The sequence below is a fragment of the Rattus norvegicus genome, chromosome 10 (genome assembly GCF_021556685.1).
Source record: "Rattus norvegicus strain SHRSP/BbbUtx chromosome 10, alternate assembly SHRSP_T2T, whole genome shotgun sequence".
NCBI classification, from domain to species: Eukaryota; Metazoa; Chordata; class Mammalia; order Rodentia; family Muridae; genus Rattus; species Rattus norvegicus.
Window position 1 is genome coordinate 101,313,245 of NC_141543.1, and position 19,557 is coordinate 101,332,801.

The following is a 19,557-nucleotide window of genomic DNA, read 5'->3' on the forward strand; positions in this document are numbered from 1 at the left end:
TATTTAGTGTGTTGATATCTAGTTTCTTGAGTTTTTTTTTATTGGGGGTGGCTATTAGCTCTCTATTAGATGTAGAAGTGATGAAAATCTTTTCTCATTCAGTAGGCTTCCATTTTGTCTGATTGATGGTGCCCTTTGCCTTACAAAAGCTTTTCAGTTTCATGGGGTCCCATTTATTAATTGTTGATCTCAGTGCCTGTGCTGTTGGTGTTCTGTTCAGGAAGTTGTCTCCTGTGCCAATGTCTTCAAGGCTATTCCCCACTTTCTCTTCTACTGGGTTCAGTATTTCTGGTTTTATGTTGAGGTTTTTGATCCATTTGGATTTGAGCTTTGTTCAGGATCACAGTAATTCGAGGAACTGAATAGTCTTGATAGTCTTTGAGTGATTCTCAAACTTTCCCCTAAAACTTCACAAGGCAGACTGTCAGAACACTGTCAAAGGAATGGCGCATGATAACTAAGCCTTAGGGAACTGTGAGAGAGGCTCCAGTCAAAAAGGCAGAGGGCCTTTTACCTCAAGTGCATTTTGTTCCGTGTATTGTTCTTGAATGTGATATCCTGCCTCTTGTGACAAGCATTTACATTCAGTTATAACACGCTTATTCTTGATGGATGTCAGAACAGAGCTATAGAACCCAATCTGATCAGTGCACTCTAAATCTAGATATGACCTTAGTGTGGGCCAGGCAATTGTGTTAAAACAGATCTGTCCTTAAAAAGCTTTGAGAAAAGGCTTCTCTGATGATATTTACTATGAGCTTACTGATGTCTATTGATATGGTCAAATGTATTATTATTAAATTCAAATATTATTATTTAATAATAGTATTATTATTAAATTCAAATAACCTTCCTTGGGCCATTACTTTCTTTGTTTCATTCATGTATAACTGAAATGGAACTAAATTTGTCTATAACGTTAGACTATAGTCTATGCCATTCTTTCAGATCCTCAGATCCCCAGTCCAGCAGACATGATCTGCATAGGCTGGCTGAAAAGTCCGCAACAGGCTCTATTAGTTCCATGACTCTTAGCATTTCCCTTCATGGTCCCATAAAAGCCTATAAAATCAACGGATTGTCTAGCTCAACGTTCTAAACCCCTCCCACAATCCTCCCCAAAACAACATCATCTATTCTGTCACTACAACATCCCACAAGTTTTGGTACCAATTTCCAACACTGTGCTAAGCACCATGACCAAGAGCAACATGGGGAGGAAAAGGTTTATTTCATCTTATAACTCTTAAGTCACACTCTATCACTGAGAGACATCAGAGCAAGGACTCAAAACAGGAACCTGAAGGCAGGAAGTAAAGAAAAAGCCATCGAAGAATGCTGCTTGCTTGTTGGTTTCACATACCTTGCTCAGCTTTTTCACTAAAACTGCCCAAGACTATTTTCCCAGACAGGGCCTATCTCCAGGTAGCTTGGCTCTCCCACCTTGATATTAATCAAGAAAATGCCATAGAGTTATATACAAGCTGATCTTATGAAATCATCTTTCTCAGTTAAGATTTCTTCTTCCCAGATGTTTCTAGGTTTGTGTCAATTGACAAAAACCAACCAGTGCAGGGCTTTATACAAAGTAATGAGTCCCACAAGCAAAAAGACAACCCACAGAGTGGGAGAAAATATTGGCCAGTTCTTCATCTGTTGTAAGATTTATATCTTTGATACATAAAGGACTAAAAGGTACATCTAACCCATAAGTAATCTAGTCAAATGAGTGAAGAATTGCATAGACATTCCTCAAAAGAAGAACCACAAGTGGCTAATAAATACATTTTAAAAAATCAATTCTTGTCTCCTGGGAGATAAAATCCTAAAAACCATATCTATAATGAGAATTTCATCCTAGTTAGAAAATCTATTGCTCAACTTTTTAAAGTTGCAGATGAAAATTTAGAGAATAAGCAATGATGATTTAGGACTAGTGGAAATGTATATTTACAATACAGTCACTCTAAAAACCAGGATAGAAATCCTCCCCAAGCCAAAAGCATCCCTGAGATAGAATCCACTTCCTTGGATCATACATGCATGTAGAAAACAGCCCAGTTAACAGTAAAAGGAACTGTTTGCAAATTCATGTTTATTGTGGTGCTATTCACAATATACAACATAAAGAATCAGTCTAGAAACCCATCAACAAACGAAGGTCTAAAGAAATGTAATGAAGTATCATTAACCTGTGACAATGAAGGGAATTCTGTTATCTGAAGGAAAATACATAGAACTGGAGGACGCCATGTAAAACAAATTAAGACACAATACTCCAGGAAGGATATGCTTTCTTTTATATGTAGAAATACGTGCAAAACGAAATGTAGAAAGAAGGACATAAGGGGCTATGAAGGGTGATGAGGGGAAGATGTTGAGACAGGACAGAATAGAGGATAGGTATCCTTCATATACTGGAATGTCACTGTTAAATTCAGGGATGCATACAATTAATGTGCTTTAAAATGACGATATTACAAAGAAAAATTGTAGAGCGTGAGATGATAGCTTTAATGGCTTTTTTTCCCTCACAATCCTAATCCCATTCATAAGAGCTGTACACTCGTGATGTAATCAGCACCTTCTACCTCCATGGTCAAATGGTATACTCATCTACAATGGCTATGTAGCATTCAAGACAAGATTACTTTAAGCAGCTAGAGAATAAAAAACAGCCATAGCGAAAAATTTCAGTGTTAAGCCTCTTCCTGTGGGAGGAGCTTCCACTTCACTGAGGGATCGAGTTCCTCTTCAAAATCATCCAGCTCCTGTTCCTTGGAGAGTTCCAGGAAGACCTGAGGGGACAGAGGGTGGGGGAAGAGAGAGAGAAAGAGAGAGAAAGAGAGAGAGAGAGAGAGAGAGAGAGAGAGAGAGATCACATTGCTTCTTTTCTCATGTAATAGCCAACTTTATTCAGAGCATCAGACAATTTATACTCCGATGGTTGAGGAGAGTCAATGTACACATTTATAAAATTCAAATATTATTATTATTTAATAATAGTATTATTATTAAACTCAAATAACCTTCCTTGGGTCATTGCTTTCTTTGTCTCATTCGTGTATAACTGAAATGGGGATAAAGTTGTCTATAGCGTTAGACTGTAGTCTATCACATTCTTTCAGATCCTCAGATCCCCAGTCCAGCAGACATGCCTGTAGTAGGTTTGCTGCACATGGCAAAAAAACTGTTTCTCCATAGAGGCACATAAACAATAACGATAGCACATTTAATGACTGATCTGAAATAAACTCACTCCTATCTGTCACACCTGGAAAGGGCGTGAAAACACATTCCGAGAATGACTCCATGCTTTTGACGAAACTGAAGTCACAAAACTCTCGCCTGGATCCAAAGATCGTGCACTTAAGGTTTGTGAACAGAAGACCCTGAAATTGACCCACCTGCTCCAGAGTGGACTGTGAGAGGCTGTACTCCTCCAGGTCAAAGCTCTGTTTAACTGTGTACGAAAAACCATATGCCAGTATGTTAAGTCTTGTATGTTTACTATGTCGTCACAGGTCATGAATAGCAGCAAATTGGCAGGGAACCATTAAATGAACTGTCACACTTTTTCTTTTTCTGAACACATTGCACAGCTGAAATATGTACAATGTTTGCTTCAATTTGGCAGGGAAAGGGTCAGCACGACATTTGCATGCATTTAGGATCTGCATCATGGGATACACTGATACCTAGAACACTTTCTTCCGTGAATAGGAACCACTGATTCAGTAGACTTGGTGTTGGGGTAGAAATCTCGGTTTGGGTCCAGACAAAGCACACCAAGCCAACACGGTTGCATGTGGAAAGGTTTAATGAGAGAAGAAGAGTAGAAAAGGAGAGGAGTAAGGCTGGCCATAAGCACATGGAGGGGAGGGGGAGGGGAATGGGGACAGAAGGGACAAAGGGGAAGAGGGCAAGAGCAAGAGAATGAGGAGGGGGCAAGCATGCCCTTTTATAGTTAAGTCAGGCTTGCCTGGCTGTTACCAGGCAACTGTGGGGCGGAGCATACCTGTCTGTTGCCAGGTAACTGTGGGGGTGGAGCTTAGACAGAATGCCAATACTGGGCACAGAAGTAGGTTGTGAGGGGAAGAGATTTTGGAAAAAGAGAAAAGAAAGACACAGAGATAAAGTCAAAAGTTATCTAAAAAGTTACCACAGCATGGAATATTCTCTGTTTAACCAATTTAGACAGAAGAACAGTACAAATCATTCTAAGTGGTGTACAGGTTTTTAGTGGAAAGATGCCCCCTGACCCCAATCCCAAAAGAAGGATCATGTGTCCCAGAAAGGTAAGGTGCTGAATTTAGACAGTGAGAAGAACACACATCGAGACAGCTTTGGATGTAGCCAGCAGGAACCATAAGGGATCTATGGGACCGGAGGTGGCTAACTCTTCCTTAGTAGGGCAGGTGACAGGCAAGTAAAGGTGACATAGAACAGCAAAAGGGAAGAGAGCTCCTGGGAAAACTCAGACAAGCAGACCATGAAAATCAAAAGCCGGACAATACAAAGGATGAATACAGTGTGCTCTGATTTACACTGAAGCCCACCTCAGTGTACGGGATTATTCACCCTTATACATGAGTTTATAGCTCATTATTGGCCTGAGCCAATAAAATACAATTTAACATTATACACATGTGATATGATCTCTAAAGTGAAATTGATTTTAGATCTAAAATAATGTAATCTTCAAAGCATGGTGAATTTTGTGGGTTTTTTAATGCTTTCCTAGGTGCAAAGTAAAATAAAATAAACAAAAATAAAGATGACAAACTTTCCATGCATATGCCTGCACAGAACCAGCTTACCTCTTGGGTTTTCTGCTTCTATATTTCAAAGGGCACTCTGAATGTTCAGAATTAGCCCAGAATGCTCTGGTTCAATTTCACACCACTGCGGGCTCTTCTAAGTTCTGTAAGTATTTGATCCCAGAGTCCGATCTCTAACTAGTCTCTTACCTGTCTCTAATTTGAAAAAGGCCTGGGATAAAGGTTGCACATCTTCCCTGGGCAGTTTATAGACCATCAGAGAAGAGTACCTGGGAAGAAAGGAAGGCTGGGTTGGTCTCATGTGGCCTAACATCTATGGTGTCCACTACATTTCTTTTCATAAATAAGACTCTTGGGCATAATTGACTCTCTAGAGTGAGGTGAGTGAAGCAGGCCAGTTGACAGGAAGGGAGGTAGGGCAAGCTGAGTGAGAACTGGTTCAGTATCTCAGGCTCCTTGAAGGACCCGTGTAGGGCCAGTCTAGGCAACATTTTGAGACTGGATTTTCCTACCCGGTCTCGACTGGGAACACAGAACACAGTCTCCTTTTACCACCCCACAGCTTTCTAGAATTTCCAAACACAATAGGAATCTACTTATTCAGTACAGAGTCAATATTTAGGCACCTCCTCCCCAAACTCTCAGTGCTTTCCTCATGCAGAGGGGACCCTGAAAGTCCCCAGGAAAGGAAACCACGTTTTCTTCAGGAGGACCCAGAGTTCATCAATTGTTGGTCAGAGGCACTTAACTACCCACTGTCAACACATATTCAGAACAGATTAATTCACTTCAAAGGATTTATTTCCTTTCTTTACAGAGCATTTTATCTCACCAGCAGTGTTTATTGACTTCGTTTATGTGAGATAATTTATACAGAATTAGAGCTCTTACAAACACGGAATAAAAAAAAGAATTACCCTCTTGTCATCAGTCAACTCTGTCATAATCTTACTTATGATTGCATGAAGCTTCCATTAGTAAAGATGCTGGTGAAATATGATTAGTGCATTCCTATGATATTCTTTGACAAATTTGCTCTTTAGGTGTTGGGGTTGATACAATGTATCTGGAGCAGGAGTAGGAATTACAAAGGCCCAAGACAAATGTGGGAAGTGTACCTGTGACTGTGCTTAGGTCACCCCTGTGTCATCCAACCCAAATCAAAGTCTCCTCCTCCATGTTAAGTAAGGCAACTCCAAGTCTTACCCAGGATGTTAATTTGATTAAAATGGTACTTCCTTTTTTTTTCTTTTTTTTTTTTCGGAGCTGGGGACCGAACCCAGGGCCTTGCACTTGCTAGGCAAGCGCTTTACCACTGAGCTAAATCCCCAACCCATGCTACTTACTTTTAAAGATCAGATGACAACTGGATAACCCAAGCCCTAAACAGAACCTGCCACATAGTTGGACCACACCCATGTGTGTGATTTACAACCAGCCCTCTGTTCTCTAATAGACTTCCAGCAGTGCCCACAGTTCAGTGACCTCTTTGAGGTTCTCTTACAGGGTAAACATGACCCACAGTGTCTACCAACCCAAACAAATTCCAGGGGAAAGTGAATGTACTTTGCTAGATCAAAAACAGGCACAGTGAGCCCTGGGGAGTTGACTCAGCCAGGAGAGTACCTGCCAGGCAAGCATGGGGACCTAAGTTTATAACCCAGAGTTCACCCAAACTGGATGTGACTAAGTGTGTCTGTAATCTTGGCGCTGGTTGGGGATGGGAAAGAGCTCAGCAGAAACAAGCTTATCCCTAGAGCTTCCTGGCAAGCCAGTGTGGCAAAATGCTTAACTCAGGCTCAGTGAAAGAGACTGTTACACCGTCTCAAATGATAAGAGAGAGATAAGGGACATTGACATGTGGCCTATAGTGCGCGTGCGCATGCGCGCGCGCGCGCGCGCGCGCGCGTGTGTGTGTGTGTGTGTGTATACCTGCACGCACGTGTGAGAGCTTATGTGTTTTGATGTACATTTGTGTGCACATGTGCACAGACAGACAGACCAACCAACAGCCACACACACATATACAAGCGCACCCCCAAAACCGTGCTAACCTTTCCTGCCGAGCAGCCTGGGGGAAGAGCCTCATGATCTCCATGTTGAGGGGCTCCACCTGTGTGGGGGTCTTCACCTTCATCTCCAGGAGATATTCTTTGCCAAATTTGCTCTTTAGATGTTGGATGGATCCAATACATCTGGGTCAGGAATTATAAAAACCGCAAGACAAATGTGGCAGATGGTGCCCATGAGCATGCGCAGATGCCACTGGGTCACCCAAATCAATCTCTTCACTGTTAAGCAGGGAAGTGACAACTCCGACTTTTACCCAAGAAGGCTGATTTGCTGAAAAAGCAAATTTGTCTTCTCTGATCATCAGAGAGTGGACAGGTGTGGGATAAAAGCAGGCACCCACCTCAGCTTCCCAGACACCATGATGGCCACGCGGTCACACACAGCCTCAGCCTCTGCCATGTAATGGGTGGTCAGGAGGGCGCCCCTCTCTGTGTTTGCGAAGGTGGCCTGGATCGCCTGCCTATATTGTCAAGAGAAGAACTGTGATGATTAGAAGTCCTTCCACTCTTCTGGGCATAGGAGAGAGAAAATCCACACGGCAGAGATGAGAAATAATCAATGCAGACCAAGAAGATGGATGCTTGGAGGAAGAGGGCCGTCAAGTCAGTTCCTAGAGAAACGCTGGTGGCACAGCAGAGGCTGTCATGAGAAAATACCTGGAAGGATGCTGGGGGAAAACATTCGGAATAGAAAGGGATTGTTTATGAGACCGAACAAGGATTTCACTCTCTGAAGTTTACTTCAATGAATTTGGTTGTAAACCATCAAGAAACATATGTACGTTTTCTCCCAAAGTAATAGTGTTTGGGGATATGGATGGTGTTGGCCACACTTACTTTTGTTTGTCTAGCAATATTGATAAAATTCATGAACTCCCCAGCAGCAATGGCGCAGCCATACCGCGGCAGTTCCTCACCACATTTGCTGCTGCCCCTCGGGGTCCATCCCGGTGGATGGCTCATCCAGAAGCACCACAGAAGGGTTTCCCAGGATGCTCAGCACAAAGCACAGCTGCAATGAGAGGGATAGCACATGTGGCATCACCTCACGTGTGCCCCACCCCTGAGGTTTGCTCGAAGCCCTTCTCCCGGGGCCCTGCCCAAACCTTTCTCTTCACTCCCTCTGACAGCGTCTTCACCGGAGACTTCAGCTGGTCCTGCAGCTTGAGTGCATCTGCCAACCTGAAGAGAGACAGTGGAACATCACGGTCCACTCCACCCACTCCATGGCGAAGAGAGATAACCGGAGGGCGGGGCAGTGAGCCTGGCCAAGATGGCGGAGTGGGGCCTAGGAAAGTAGTTCAAGAAATTCGTGGAAACATTCAACAGGGTCAGGCAGACAAAGGTTGTAATTCCAGGGACAAAGAGAGCATTTGACCCTGGGTTCGGTCCCCAACTCCGGAAAAAAAAAAAAAGAAAGTTTAAATTGCTAGCACAGCGTTCAAATACGTCTGCAATTTAGTTTACATTTAAAGTTTGCTCAGTCACTGACTGTGGGAATCTAACCATTTCCCCTCCGTCCTTAAAATGAGAGTGAATAAAACTTTGGAAATTTCCTCTACCCCACCTAGTCAAGCAATGGGAACTGCTCCACCTTCACTGTGAATGAACCTTTTCCCCATCACCGGGGCGCAGAAGCAAACAGGCGCAGACCCCCGTGTACCTTGCAATGGCCACGGCAGCATCGCTTTTGCTCATCCCCTTTATGGCGGCAAATATCTCCAGGTGTTCCCTCACAGTCATGTGTTGCCACAGAGCATTTTCCTGAGGACAGTACCCTAGGAATTCCGGGGTGTCCCCTGTGCTGTTCCCTTTCAGCTGCACCTATGGATAAAAGGTCACTGTCAGGGCCCAAACTCTTTACTGTTCCCCAAAGTACTTCTGTTATGGACTTCAGTGATAATCTGAGAAAGGTAGAAGGATTCACCCCGAGAACCAATACACAGGCTCAAGTGCATGCAAAGGTGCCACATTCACTTAGATTAGAGAAGGATCCACAGGGAAATACAAATTAAAAACCATGACAAGGGACTGGAGAAATGGCTAGAGAAAGTGCTAGCCGTATAAGCTCGAGGACCAGAATCCAATCCAACACCCACATTCCAGGTACAGCAGCATTACACCCATAACCCCAAAGCTGGGTACACAGTGACAGAAAGCTCTCCAGGACCTGATGACGGACCAGCCAGTCAACAGAAATGAGTAAACCCAGATTCACTGGAAGACAGTCTCAGGAAAAAAAGAAATGAGGAGGTCTGAGGAAGGCATCCGACATGAACCTCTTGGCTCTACATGATGCTCACACATGCACACATACAAACAGGTACATACAAATGAGCAGCGAGATATCGCTTCCCATCAGGAGAAAGGCTACTATCAAAAAGGAGGAAGTTAAAACAATAAGGAGGCAGAGAAAATGGAACTGTTGTCTACAGTGGGTGCAAATGGGAATTAGTAGAGTTAATTATGGAAAATGGCGCTATGCCTCCTGTGGCGGGCATGGGGGTGGGGAGGACATGGCTGAGGTATGACCTAGAAAGACCATTTCCTGGTATATGCTTTCAAAGGGATTGAGAGCTTCTTTTGTTTTTCCGTTCTTTCCTTTTTTTTTTTTTTTTTTTTTTTTGAAATCAAAATGACCTTCTCGGTCCTGTGTTCCTTATAACACTATTTGTGATAGAGAAGAAGAAGTCAACCAAATGTCCACTACAGGACTAACGGAGTTTTAAAGGCACACGGGATACTATTCAGCCTTTACGACGTGAAGGTCTCCTTTTGTCTGTGATAACATGGATAGACCCAGGAAATAGGAGATGCTCTGCTTTTTATTGCTTTGATAAAAGTCTGATCAAACGCAACTTGAGGAAGAAAGGGTTTTGGGGGGCCCTGCACTTCCAGATTATTGTCCATTCTTGAGGGAAGTCAAGGCAGGAACTCAGGACAGGAACCCGAAAGCAGGAACTGGAGCAGGAGCCATGGAGGAATGCTGCTTACCAGCTTAGTTTCCCCTTGCTTGCTCAGTTGCATTCCTTATAGAGCCTAGGCCCACCCGCCCAAACGTGGAACTTCCCAGAGTGGTCTGGGCCTTTCTACATCAATTAGCAATCAAGAAGATGCCCCACACATATGCCCATGGTGCAATCTGATGGTGTCAATTACTTAGTTGAGAGTCCCTCTTTCTCAGTATGTCTAGGTTGACTAACCAAGACAATGCGGGATGTGAAATAAAGCAGGCACGGAAGACAGACACTGCCTGACTTCATTAATATACACATACACCATTTAAATAAGTTAAACTTGAATCAATAGAAAGTAAAGAGGCTGGAGGCATGGCTCAGCCCTTAAAGGGGAGGCTCACAGGCTCAGCTCTTAAAGGGGAGGCTCACAGGCTCAACCCTTAAAGGGGAGGCTCACAGGCTCAACCCTTAAAGGGGAGGCTCACAGGCTCAGCCCTTAAAGGGGAGGTTCATAGGCTCAGCCCTTAAAGGTGAAGCTCACAGCCAACAGTATAAACAAGTAGAATGGGGAGCAGCAGAGGTTGGAAAGGGAAACATAAAAGGAAGAGGGGCGTTGATCCAAACCAACAGTTTCATTAAGACAGGCAGAGTGAGCTCTCGAATTGGTGCACAGAATGATGACCGTAGCGAGCACACACAAAAGCCTCATGATTTAATCGTTCACACTTGGAAGCCTATCCAAGCACCTGCCTTGTGCCTTGTGAAGATGTCCAATTGTAATGCCGTTTGAAAGCTTTTAAAAGATCAATGTTTTAGACTTAGTGCGTACATATGCTTGTTTGAGAGTCTATGAGTGGGAGCCCAGCTTGCCACATTTTATTTCCATGGGTGTGGAAATAAAAGTAGCACCTGAAGTGTCAGCCCTAACCCTCTACCTCATGCAAGATATTTGCACAGCAAACCCTTTACTAACTGAGCTATCTCCTCAGACCCTACTTTGGTTTTTGAGACACGGTCTCTCATTGGTCTGGAACTCACCAAGTAGGCAAGGCAGTCCTGCCAGCAAGTCCCGAGGATGTGCCCGTCTTTCTCCCTGCTAATCACGTTTTAAAAAGAAAAGGACAAAAGAACTATGCCAGACTTACTGCATCTTAACATTATGGCTGAGGTCCCGAGATATTTTTACACTATAATAAAATACCTTACTTACTATAATTGTCTAATGACTTTATTTTTTTATAAAGTCAATAATTAATCTTTATCTTGACAATCGTCATGAGAAAACTTTGTCTCAAAGTTGTACTGTTCTTAAATATGACACAAAACAAACTACTTATGGTCAGACTCTAGACGTTTGAGACAATACCAGTTAAATTGTATTGAACTGGGTTTCCTATTTACCTCCTTCAGATCATTATCCTGCTGAATGGCCATGTCAGGGGAGGGGAAGGTACTAGCTGTGGACAGGGCTGGGAGAAACATATTGTAGAAGGCCAAAGACCAGGAGCAAAGGCTTGTAGAAGGATGAAGTTTGATGTATCCTTGACCAAACTCAGAGGATAGAAGATGTAGCATTGTGTAGAGTGAAAATGGGCATGGGACAGAGATTGAGAGCAGACATAAAAGACAACTCTTGAAGCACCTGCAGGACAAGCCAGAGCTGACAACCCCAGTCACAGAGCATGCAAGTCATTGAAGTATTAAAGCAAGGTGGTGAGTGGCAACCAATGGCATCCGTAGCTAGAGTTGAGGAGTCCTACTAGGGTAGGCTGTGTCATGGCCATTGCAGAAACCTACTTCTGACTTTCTGCTCTACCATGGCTTCAGAGGGATTGTGCACATGAGTTTCTCTTCCTCGCACACTGGAATGTGTGACTGTTATATTCCTGTCTCTTCTCCCTCTCTAGCTTGGTTACCAACACCCTCTTCTGGCATAGTTACACAGACCTCTGCCTACCCTGCGGCCACTTTCTGAAGCAGTTCTGCCCTGTAATTGAGGGGAAAGGAAATGACCTGTCTCTCTCCTGGGATCGCCTCTTACGGCTAACTTTTTCTGAACTTTGTGCCAGGCCATTTTGTGTCTGAGACAAGTGACAAGCTGGTGAGCAGTTCAACTTTACACACATGCTCCTCCACCCTCTGCTACTCGAAGAAGCAGCTTATCAGAGTCGGACAAAAAAGATTTTGGTGTGACTGTATAAGATTTCTGAATTGGAGATGTCACTTCATGGGAATGATCAGTAGCATGCTGAAATTAATTATAAAGGTCATTTAAAATCGTAATTAGTGGACTATGTGGCCCAATAAACAGAGTGTCAATATTTTCATAATAATTAGTATCCCAAAGATGAATAACATTCCTTCTTAATACACTCATGGGAAAAAGGACAGTTTTAAAGCATTCACCAATCCCTGCTAAGCATTTACGTTTCCAGTCAGAGACCAGAGATGTACTCAGCCGTGGTCAAACAGTTCCCTTTGCAACGGGATGAGATTCATAACTGGTGCGAACACTAAGTGATTCTTAAGTGCTCAGAACTAAATAGAATATCTATGTTGCCCTTTCCAAGGCTCAGGGAACACTGAAACAGAAGAAGCAAAAATGACGATAAAAGCCAAGGCGTCGGATGTGGGTGGAGAGCCATGAACTCCTGAATAGGACACGGGCTTCACATTCATGAGTTTACAGCAGCTGTAGTTACCTAATCAAGATTTATATATGATTAACCCTGGCAACATTTTATCGTGGATGGTGGAGAAGCACAGGCGGCCCTAGCGATTACTGGCGGTTAATAGCAGCTAGGGAGCTAGGATCATTTTCTTCAGTGGTGTAGCTACTGAGAAGTGGCTTATGCCCACGTTCATGCAAGCAACCCTAATGAAGTTTAATGGGTCACAAAGAAACATGAAGTGGGAGGGAAGATTTTGGAGAACAAAAAGGGTCTTAATGTGAGGGGGGGGAGAAGAGGAAAGCTAAAGGGTGATGATTATAATGAAATTACATACATGTAAAATTATCAAAACATTTAAAAACATTCTAATCAAATGTATAGTATCTGTGTCTCTTAAAGTGAGAATTTATAATTCAGTATATATTTTTAAAACTTTGAAAAATGACGTTTTTCCAGTTGTCATCTGGGTACCATTGGAGAAAATACTACCTTTCATCTACCTACCTGTCCAGCACTTGGCTTGATTTCCCCAGTTATCATCTTAATGGATGTACTTTTCCCAGCTCCATTGTGTCCCAGTAATCCGACCACCTCGCCTGAGAAAGAGAAGATACCATAGTAACAACAACGACCATTTACAGGTTTCTCTAAGTGATAGTGCCATGTGATGGGCCTTAAATACGATTTATATTTTAATTGTCATGTGATGTGAAAGGACTCAAAGAAAATAGACAGAAAACTGAACAGGGAAAGAGATGGCTCAGCACTGAGAGGGTCTACTGCTCTTGTAGAGGACCAACGTTTGGTTCTTAGTACCCATAGTAGGCATCTCATAACCTCTTAAATTCCACCTCCTGGAGAGCTGGTACTCAATCTAGATCTGGAAGCATCTTCTCTCACAAGTGCATGTGCCCCACAAAATACACATAATTAAAACCAAAATTAATCTCTAAAAGGATCATAATTAAGCATACTAAAATATTATTACATATTACGGGACCATAGTAAACATCATAATTTATGAAAAAATTAAAAACCTAGCTCTAATATGAAGAAAATTTGGGTGACTACTTTTATCACTCCTTTTCCACAAACTACTAAAATTTAAACCACGGCAATTACATAAGAAATTTAAAAAAAATCTATGGATAAAGAAGTAGACAATTGGATCATCTCTGCTAGCCAACAATGTGATTCTATACATAGAAAATGTTTTTGCAGTCCACAGAAAGATGAGAGTGGCATGATAGAAAACCAGCATACCCAATAGGTAGCTTTTCTTTTCACTTTAAATTTACTTTATTTTGTTTATTTTATTTGTATAAGTGCCTTGTCTATGAATCACATGAGTCCCAGATGCCAGCCGAGGTCAGAAGAGGGTATCAGATCCCTCAGAACCAGAGTTACGGATGGTGATAAGTTACCACGTGGGTACTGGTAACCAAATTCTGGTTCTCTGCAGGAGGAACTGGTCTTAACCACTGAACAATCTCTCCCATTCCAGATAGCACCAACATACACCAGTATGAACACACCGAGAGAGAAACCTATTCTCCACAAGTATCCAAAATAAGGTATTAGCAGTAATATAGCTAAGTGGATGGAAAAATCTTTATAATGAAAATTGCAGAGTAGCGGAGAAAGAAAGTGAAGGCACTGAGAAATGAAACAAGCAAACAAACGAAAGGTGGAGTGAGGGCCAAGGAGGGGCTACTTGATACTGGATAGATGGTGGACAAGGCCTGGAGTGGATGGCCAGGGAGAAATTGGATGGTTGGATATGATCAGTATACCACATCTGCATGGATGGGAATGTCATTAACTTGTACAATTGTTTTGTAGTAATTAATGAAAAACTATATGATGGCATGGGGTGGGGGAAATAGCTGTGACAACACTGAAAAGGGATAGAAACTCTTGAGTTTCAGCTACTTGCACAGAGCCACAGGACAAGGAAAGACTAAGTTGTACTTGTGTCAGACAGAGAGAGACAGAAGTTGGCAAACTTACCCTGTGGACTAGATATCAGGTTGGAATAGCAGAATTTAGTCAGTTCCCTGGTAAACAGTATTGGTTATTAGGAGAGCAAGAGTGATTGAATAGGAAGACTGTATTTTAAACGGTTTGATGACAAAGAATGCTTGTGACTTTCATACCCCTATTCAAAGGAAAAACCATTTCGTTCAAGAAAGAAAGTCAGCAGTCACTCTACTGTGTAAAAAAAATACATAGCATAGCTTTCAGGCATGCTGACTGAAGGACAGGGACGCTAAAGTTTGGAGGAGGATCCTGAGCTGGAACCCATGTCCAACCTTTGCGAACGCAAAGAGAGATGTTCCTTGTGGCTATCTTCTTCTTGCCCTTAAGAACGAAGCATTTCTTCTTTCCCTTGTACTCTTTACGAAGGCAGCTGGCAATGATGACTGGCTTCTGCAATTGTAAGTATAAATCTACATGTAGACTCTCAAAACCAATGTGGCTTGGTCTTGGTACTTCTAGTTATTTTTAGTTAGTACCCCTAAAATCTATGTAGTCTCATTGGTGTCCAATAAATAGATATTCTGAATTCCCAGAACTTTCTTTGCACTAACATGGGATCATAGCAAGACATACATTTCTTATGTTTTAGTGATATTTAAAAAAATTTTGAGACACATCTTGAACTGTAAATTTTACCCAGAATCCTTTAGTTTTTGGCTTAATGATGTTTCAAAATAATATGATTGTATTACTGTCTTGCATTTAAAGATGAATTGTTAGCCTGCTTTACAAGGGTTACCTCCTGGAAGTCCGCTGACGTCAAAGCGTTTGCCGTCCTCACTCTTTCTAGACTCACATCTTCGTCTTCCCCTTCTGGTTCCTCTGGATTGTTAAATACACGATCACTTCTTGAAGAAATTCTATAGACAAAGCAATCAATTAATAACTGATCTTTGGGCTCCCTGGCTTTGGGTCTAGTTCTGTCCTCTCTATATTTTATTGGAGTAGACAGGATGAGCAATAAGTCTTTATAACATCCATCTTTTGTCAGCATATCTATTTCCCTCTCACCCCAAAAGTTAGGAGTCAGTCATCAAGTAAAGCAATCATGGCTCCTTGGCTATTGTCAATTCTCTTTATTATGGAGACACTTTTTAACTTCAATGTACAGCTTCATATTCATAGATTAGCAAAAAATAATATCACAGTTTATGGAATAAGTGCTCTGGGAATAAAATAATACAAATTATGGACATTGTCAAAATTGTTTTTTACAGTGATGGACCAGAATGTTCCAAATCAGTTCTAGCTATGTCAATAGACACAGCCCCTTCTTTGGGATGTGTCAGAGGAACCCTTGCCTTTCTCTTCCAGCTCACATATTTATGACAAGACCATTATTTTGATTCCTTCCCCTCACTCCCTGTTCATTGTGGTCATAGGTGATGTGTCAAAGCTTGATTCTTCTATCCAACTTTCTAAAACGAAGATGGCACTAGGATGAGAGTAGGCTGGCGAACTGTTCTCATTCCTCTAGAACAGATGGCCTTTGAAACCTGACATCCACAGAGGCAAAGCTAGAAAGCCCTGGTCAAGCAGAGATTCTTTTTCTGGGTTTTGGCTCGGTTTTACATATATTTTATTGTTTGTTTGGTACGTGTTGGCGGGAGAAATAACAGCTATCAAGGGTTTCTTCTTTCCTTCCACGATGTAGGACCTGGGAATTGAGCTCAGCTCGTCAGTCTTGGTGGCGGGTACCTTAATCTACTCAGCCAATCCACTCTTGCATGCAAGTGGTGATTCCCAAACGTAGAGTCCAAAAATTTAATGACAACTCAGAAGGACTAATATGCTTCTGGTTGTGCTCTTCAGTCTTGCTTGAATAAAGCATACTTACATTCAAGATCCCTGGATACCTAATCCCATTCTTCTTTCTATTACAGGTTAATAGAAAATGCCCAGAGCACATGGGATAGGTTTCTCACTCTATCAGCAAGAGAGTTTTTGTTTCTGCCATAACCCTTCCCATCATTTAACTCTGTGGGCCTTTCTGGGTTGACTGTGTTCCCTCAGCTCTCCAGGGCACTAAGCAGTTGCCTTTCAAACTAAGCTTGCTGCCTGTGGTGAATCTTGGCCCTCCCATGCACAGAGTAGCAGATGAAGCCTTGGATTTCCTGTGTTTCTGGTATGTTAGACATGTTTTTGACCATGGTTATGACAATCATCTTTAAGACTCAGAACCATGTTCGGATTAATCATATTTATAATTTCCATAACTGTCTCTTCATCATAACCTCATGGACTTTGTGTCCGTGAGAGTTTGTATGCTACCTTTATACAAAATTGTTCAATAAAGCACACAGAACCATGAGATTTCTCCAAACCTAAAGACAGGATCCATTCTCATTGTTTTCATTCCAAACTTCCTTTCCAGACATCGAAGAATAAATAGGAAGATGAGAAAATGAAAGAAAGGCTAGGAGAAAGAGAGATGTTCTCGGTTAGAAACACCAAATGCTAATTAACATCAGAAGTAAACCGCAACCAGCCTTCTACAGGTAGATACAGGATGGGATGGTTAAAATTGTAAGCACTAGCCATTCATCTGCTTACAAAACAAGTCAAATTGAATTACAGTTCTTTGTACAGAAACAGTTCACGCTGTTCTGCATTATATTGTGTTCTAAACTTCATTAATGCTTTAGGATACACTTTTATTTGGTATATGTGTCAGGTCGGGTGGGGGGGAGAGGAGGAAATTAGATGTCTTTCTTAGTCACTCTTCAGTTTATTAATGGAGTCTGCATCTCTCACTTGAATCCGGATCTTGTTGGTCCTCCCAGTCTTACTAGCCAACTAGTCTAGAGGACCTCGATCTCTAATTCAGAGATGCCATGCCCATCCAGCACTTTAGTGATTACTGGAGACATGTACCTAGTCCAGACTCTTGCGCAGAAGCAACTTATTCATTGAGCAATATCCCCAACTCTCTACTACGTCCTTAGAATTGGAAGGTACAATTTATTATGTCACTGGATATTTGTTTAAAAATGGCTCCCTTCTTAGGAACATATTGCTTTTCTGGGACTTAGCTACATAAAACATTTTATTTTTCAAACTAAGGCTAGTGGGTTTGATCAGTGACAGAACATTTGTGTAACAGGTATAAATGGTTTGATCTCCAGAACTGGTTTTTTTTTCACCAAAAATATGAACAAGAAAGTACCCTGCATTACTTAGGTAAAGGTCTCTCTGTGTGCAGTAATATTTGAACAAGAAGGATACTTACAGCTAGGAAAAACAGATAGGTATAGTACCTTTCTGGGTACAAACTTATTTCAGGAAACTCATGATTCTGCAAAGAAAGAACAAATTAAACATGAAGTTTTACAATCAATCCATTTTATGCAATGTGATTGGATCATTGGTCAACTCTACTAGTGTAGTCTTTCTCCAGATTTTTCATGGGTACAACGGAAGTGCCAACTGTTAAATATGTAACTAGGGGCTGCTATTCTCATTCTCATGGTCTGGAAACTGTGCAGCTTTTCTATAAAGGATGACATTCAGTGTTTAAGGTTCAGCTACTGAGAGAATCCAAGGATTAGAGGAGACAGGGTTTCTCCCAGCAGCGTCCCCTCTCCTGTACCCAATGGCGATGCTCCACTCTTTCCTATGATCCTCCATTGGAAGACTAGAATCTCTAAGGCATAAAGGGAAAATAATTTTCAGGGAATACATCTGGCCTGTGAGCAAAGTTGAAATTTATTGCTGCTGTATCAGCTCTAAATAGAGTATTTTGTATTAAATACAAAAGAAAAAATAGCATAAAAGCCACACAAATATTAACACTTTAAAGCACAGAATCTCAGAGATTCAGGGCATAATTGTGTATGCACTAGTAGGGCACTGAACACCAAAGGATTTTATTAGTGTCAGTCTTCTTTACTCTACTGCCCACAACCCATGTCCGCAGAAAGCAAATGCTACATTTTCACTTATAGATAAATAGGGCTATCAGGAAAAAAACTTTCTAATTCAATTTTCTATAGGTTTTGTGGCTTGGTTGAGGTCCCAGTCCCTCCACTGGAAGTCTTTTCTGGTTACAGGAGATGGCTATTTCAGCTTCCATTTTCCCCACAGTTAGGAGTCTTAGCTATGGTCACCCTTGTAGGTTCCTGGGATTTTCCATTGTTTTAGGTTTCTAGCTTGTCACAGAGATATACCCCCATAGATTCCAGATCTCTCCATATTCTCTCTCTGATCTCCCCCTACTTCATCCCCCCATTCCTCTCCCTACACCTCCCCCACAAACTTCCTTCCCTCTTCCACACCAAATGTCTATTTTATTTCCCCTTCTCAGTGAGATTCAAGCATCCCCTTGTGTCCTCCTTGTTACTTAGCTTCTTCAGATCTGTGGAGTGTAGTGTGGTTATTCTGTAGCTAATATCCACTTTAGGAGAGTAAATACTATGAATGTCCTTTTGGGACTGGGTTACCTCACTCAGGATGATATTCTCAAGTTCCAGGCATTTACCAGCAAAATTAAAAACAAAAAGTCTTTGTTTTTAATTGCTGAATAGTATTCCATTGTGTAAATGAACCACGTTTTCTTTCTCCATTCTTCAGTTGAGGGACATTTAGGTTGTTTCCAGTTTCTGGTTATTATGAATAAATCTGCTATGAACATAGTCGAGCCTGTGTCTTTGTGGAATGGTGGAACATCTTTTGGGTGTATATGCCCAGGAGTGATATAACTGGGTCTTGAGGTTGAACTATTACCAATTTTCTGAGAAACCATCAAATTGATTTCCAAAGTAGTTGTGTAAATTTGCACTCTGACCAGCAATGAAGGAGTTGCTCCACACCCTTACCAATACATGCTATCACTTGAATTTTTGATCTCCGCCATTCTGACAGTTGTAAAATGGAATCTCAGAGACATTTTGATTTGCATTTCAATGATGACTAATAATGTCAAACATTTCTTGAAGGGCTTCTTGGCCATTAGAAGTCCTTTGTTGAGAGTTCTATGTTTTGTTCTCTACCTCATTTTTAAAATTGTGTTATTTGGTTTTCTGATGTGTTCTTTCTT

At 41.8% G+C, this 19,557-nt stretch overlaps 1 protein-coding gene across 11 annotated transcripts in view; it reads right to left on the reverse strand.

Moving 5' to 3' along the window:
• Positions 1–2,063: 2,063 nt before the first annotated feature.
• Abca8a (ATP-binding cassette, subfamily A (ABC1), member 8a) overlaps positions 2,064–19,557 on the reverse strand; it is a 69,895-nt gene continuing 52,401 nt past the window's right edge. For 6 of the 11 annotated variants that reach the window (XM_087572495.1, XM_087572491.1, XM_087572493.1 and 3 more), the window contains 13 exons: positions 17,752–17,817; positions 16,847–16,938; positions 15,262–15,382; positions 14,795–14,912; positions 12,987–13,078; positions 8,517–8,677; positions 7,960–8,035; positions 7,771–7,865; positions 7,195–7,314; positions 6,836–6,976; positions 4,971–5,050; positions 3,408–3,463; positions 2,079–2,798 (listed from right to left, as the gene is read on the reverse strand). In XM_087572495.1, coding sequence (XP_087428621.1) covers positions 2,700–2,798; positions 3,408–3,463; positions 4,971–5,050; positions 6,836–6,976; positions 7,195–7,314; positions 7,771–7,865; positions 7,960–8,035; positions 8,517–8,677; positions 12,987–13,078; positions 14,795–14,912; positions 15,262–15,382; positions 16,847–16,938; positions 17,752–17,817 — 1,317 coding nt within the window. In that variant the 3' untranslated portion in view covers positions 2,079–2,699. 11 annotated transcript variants of the gene reach the window in all.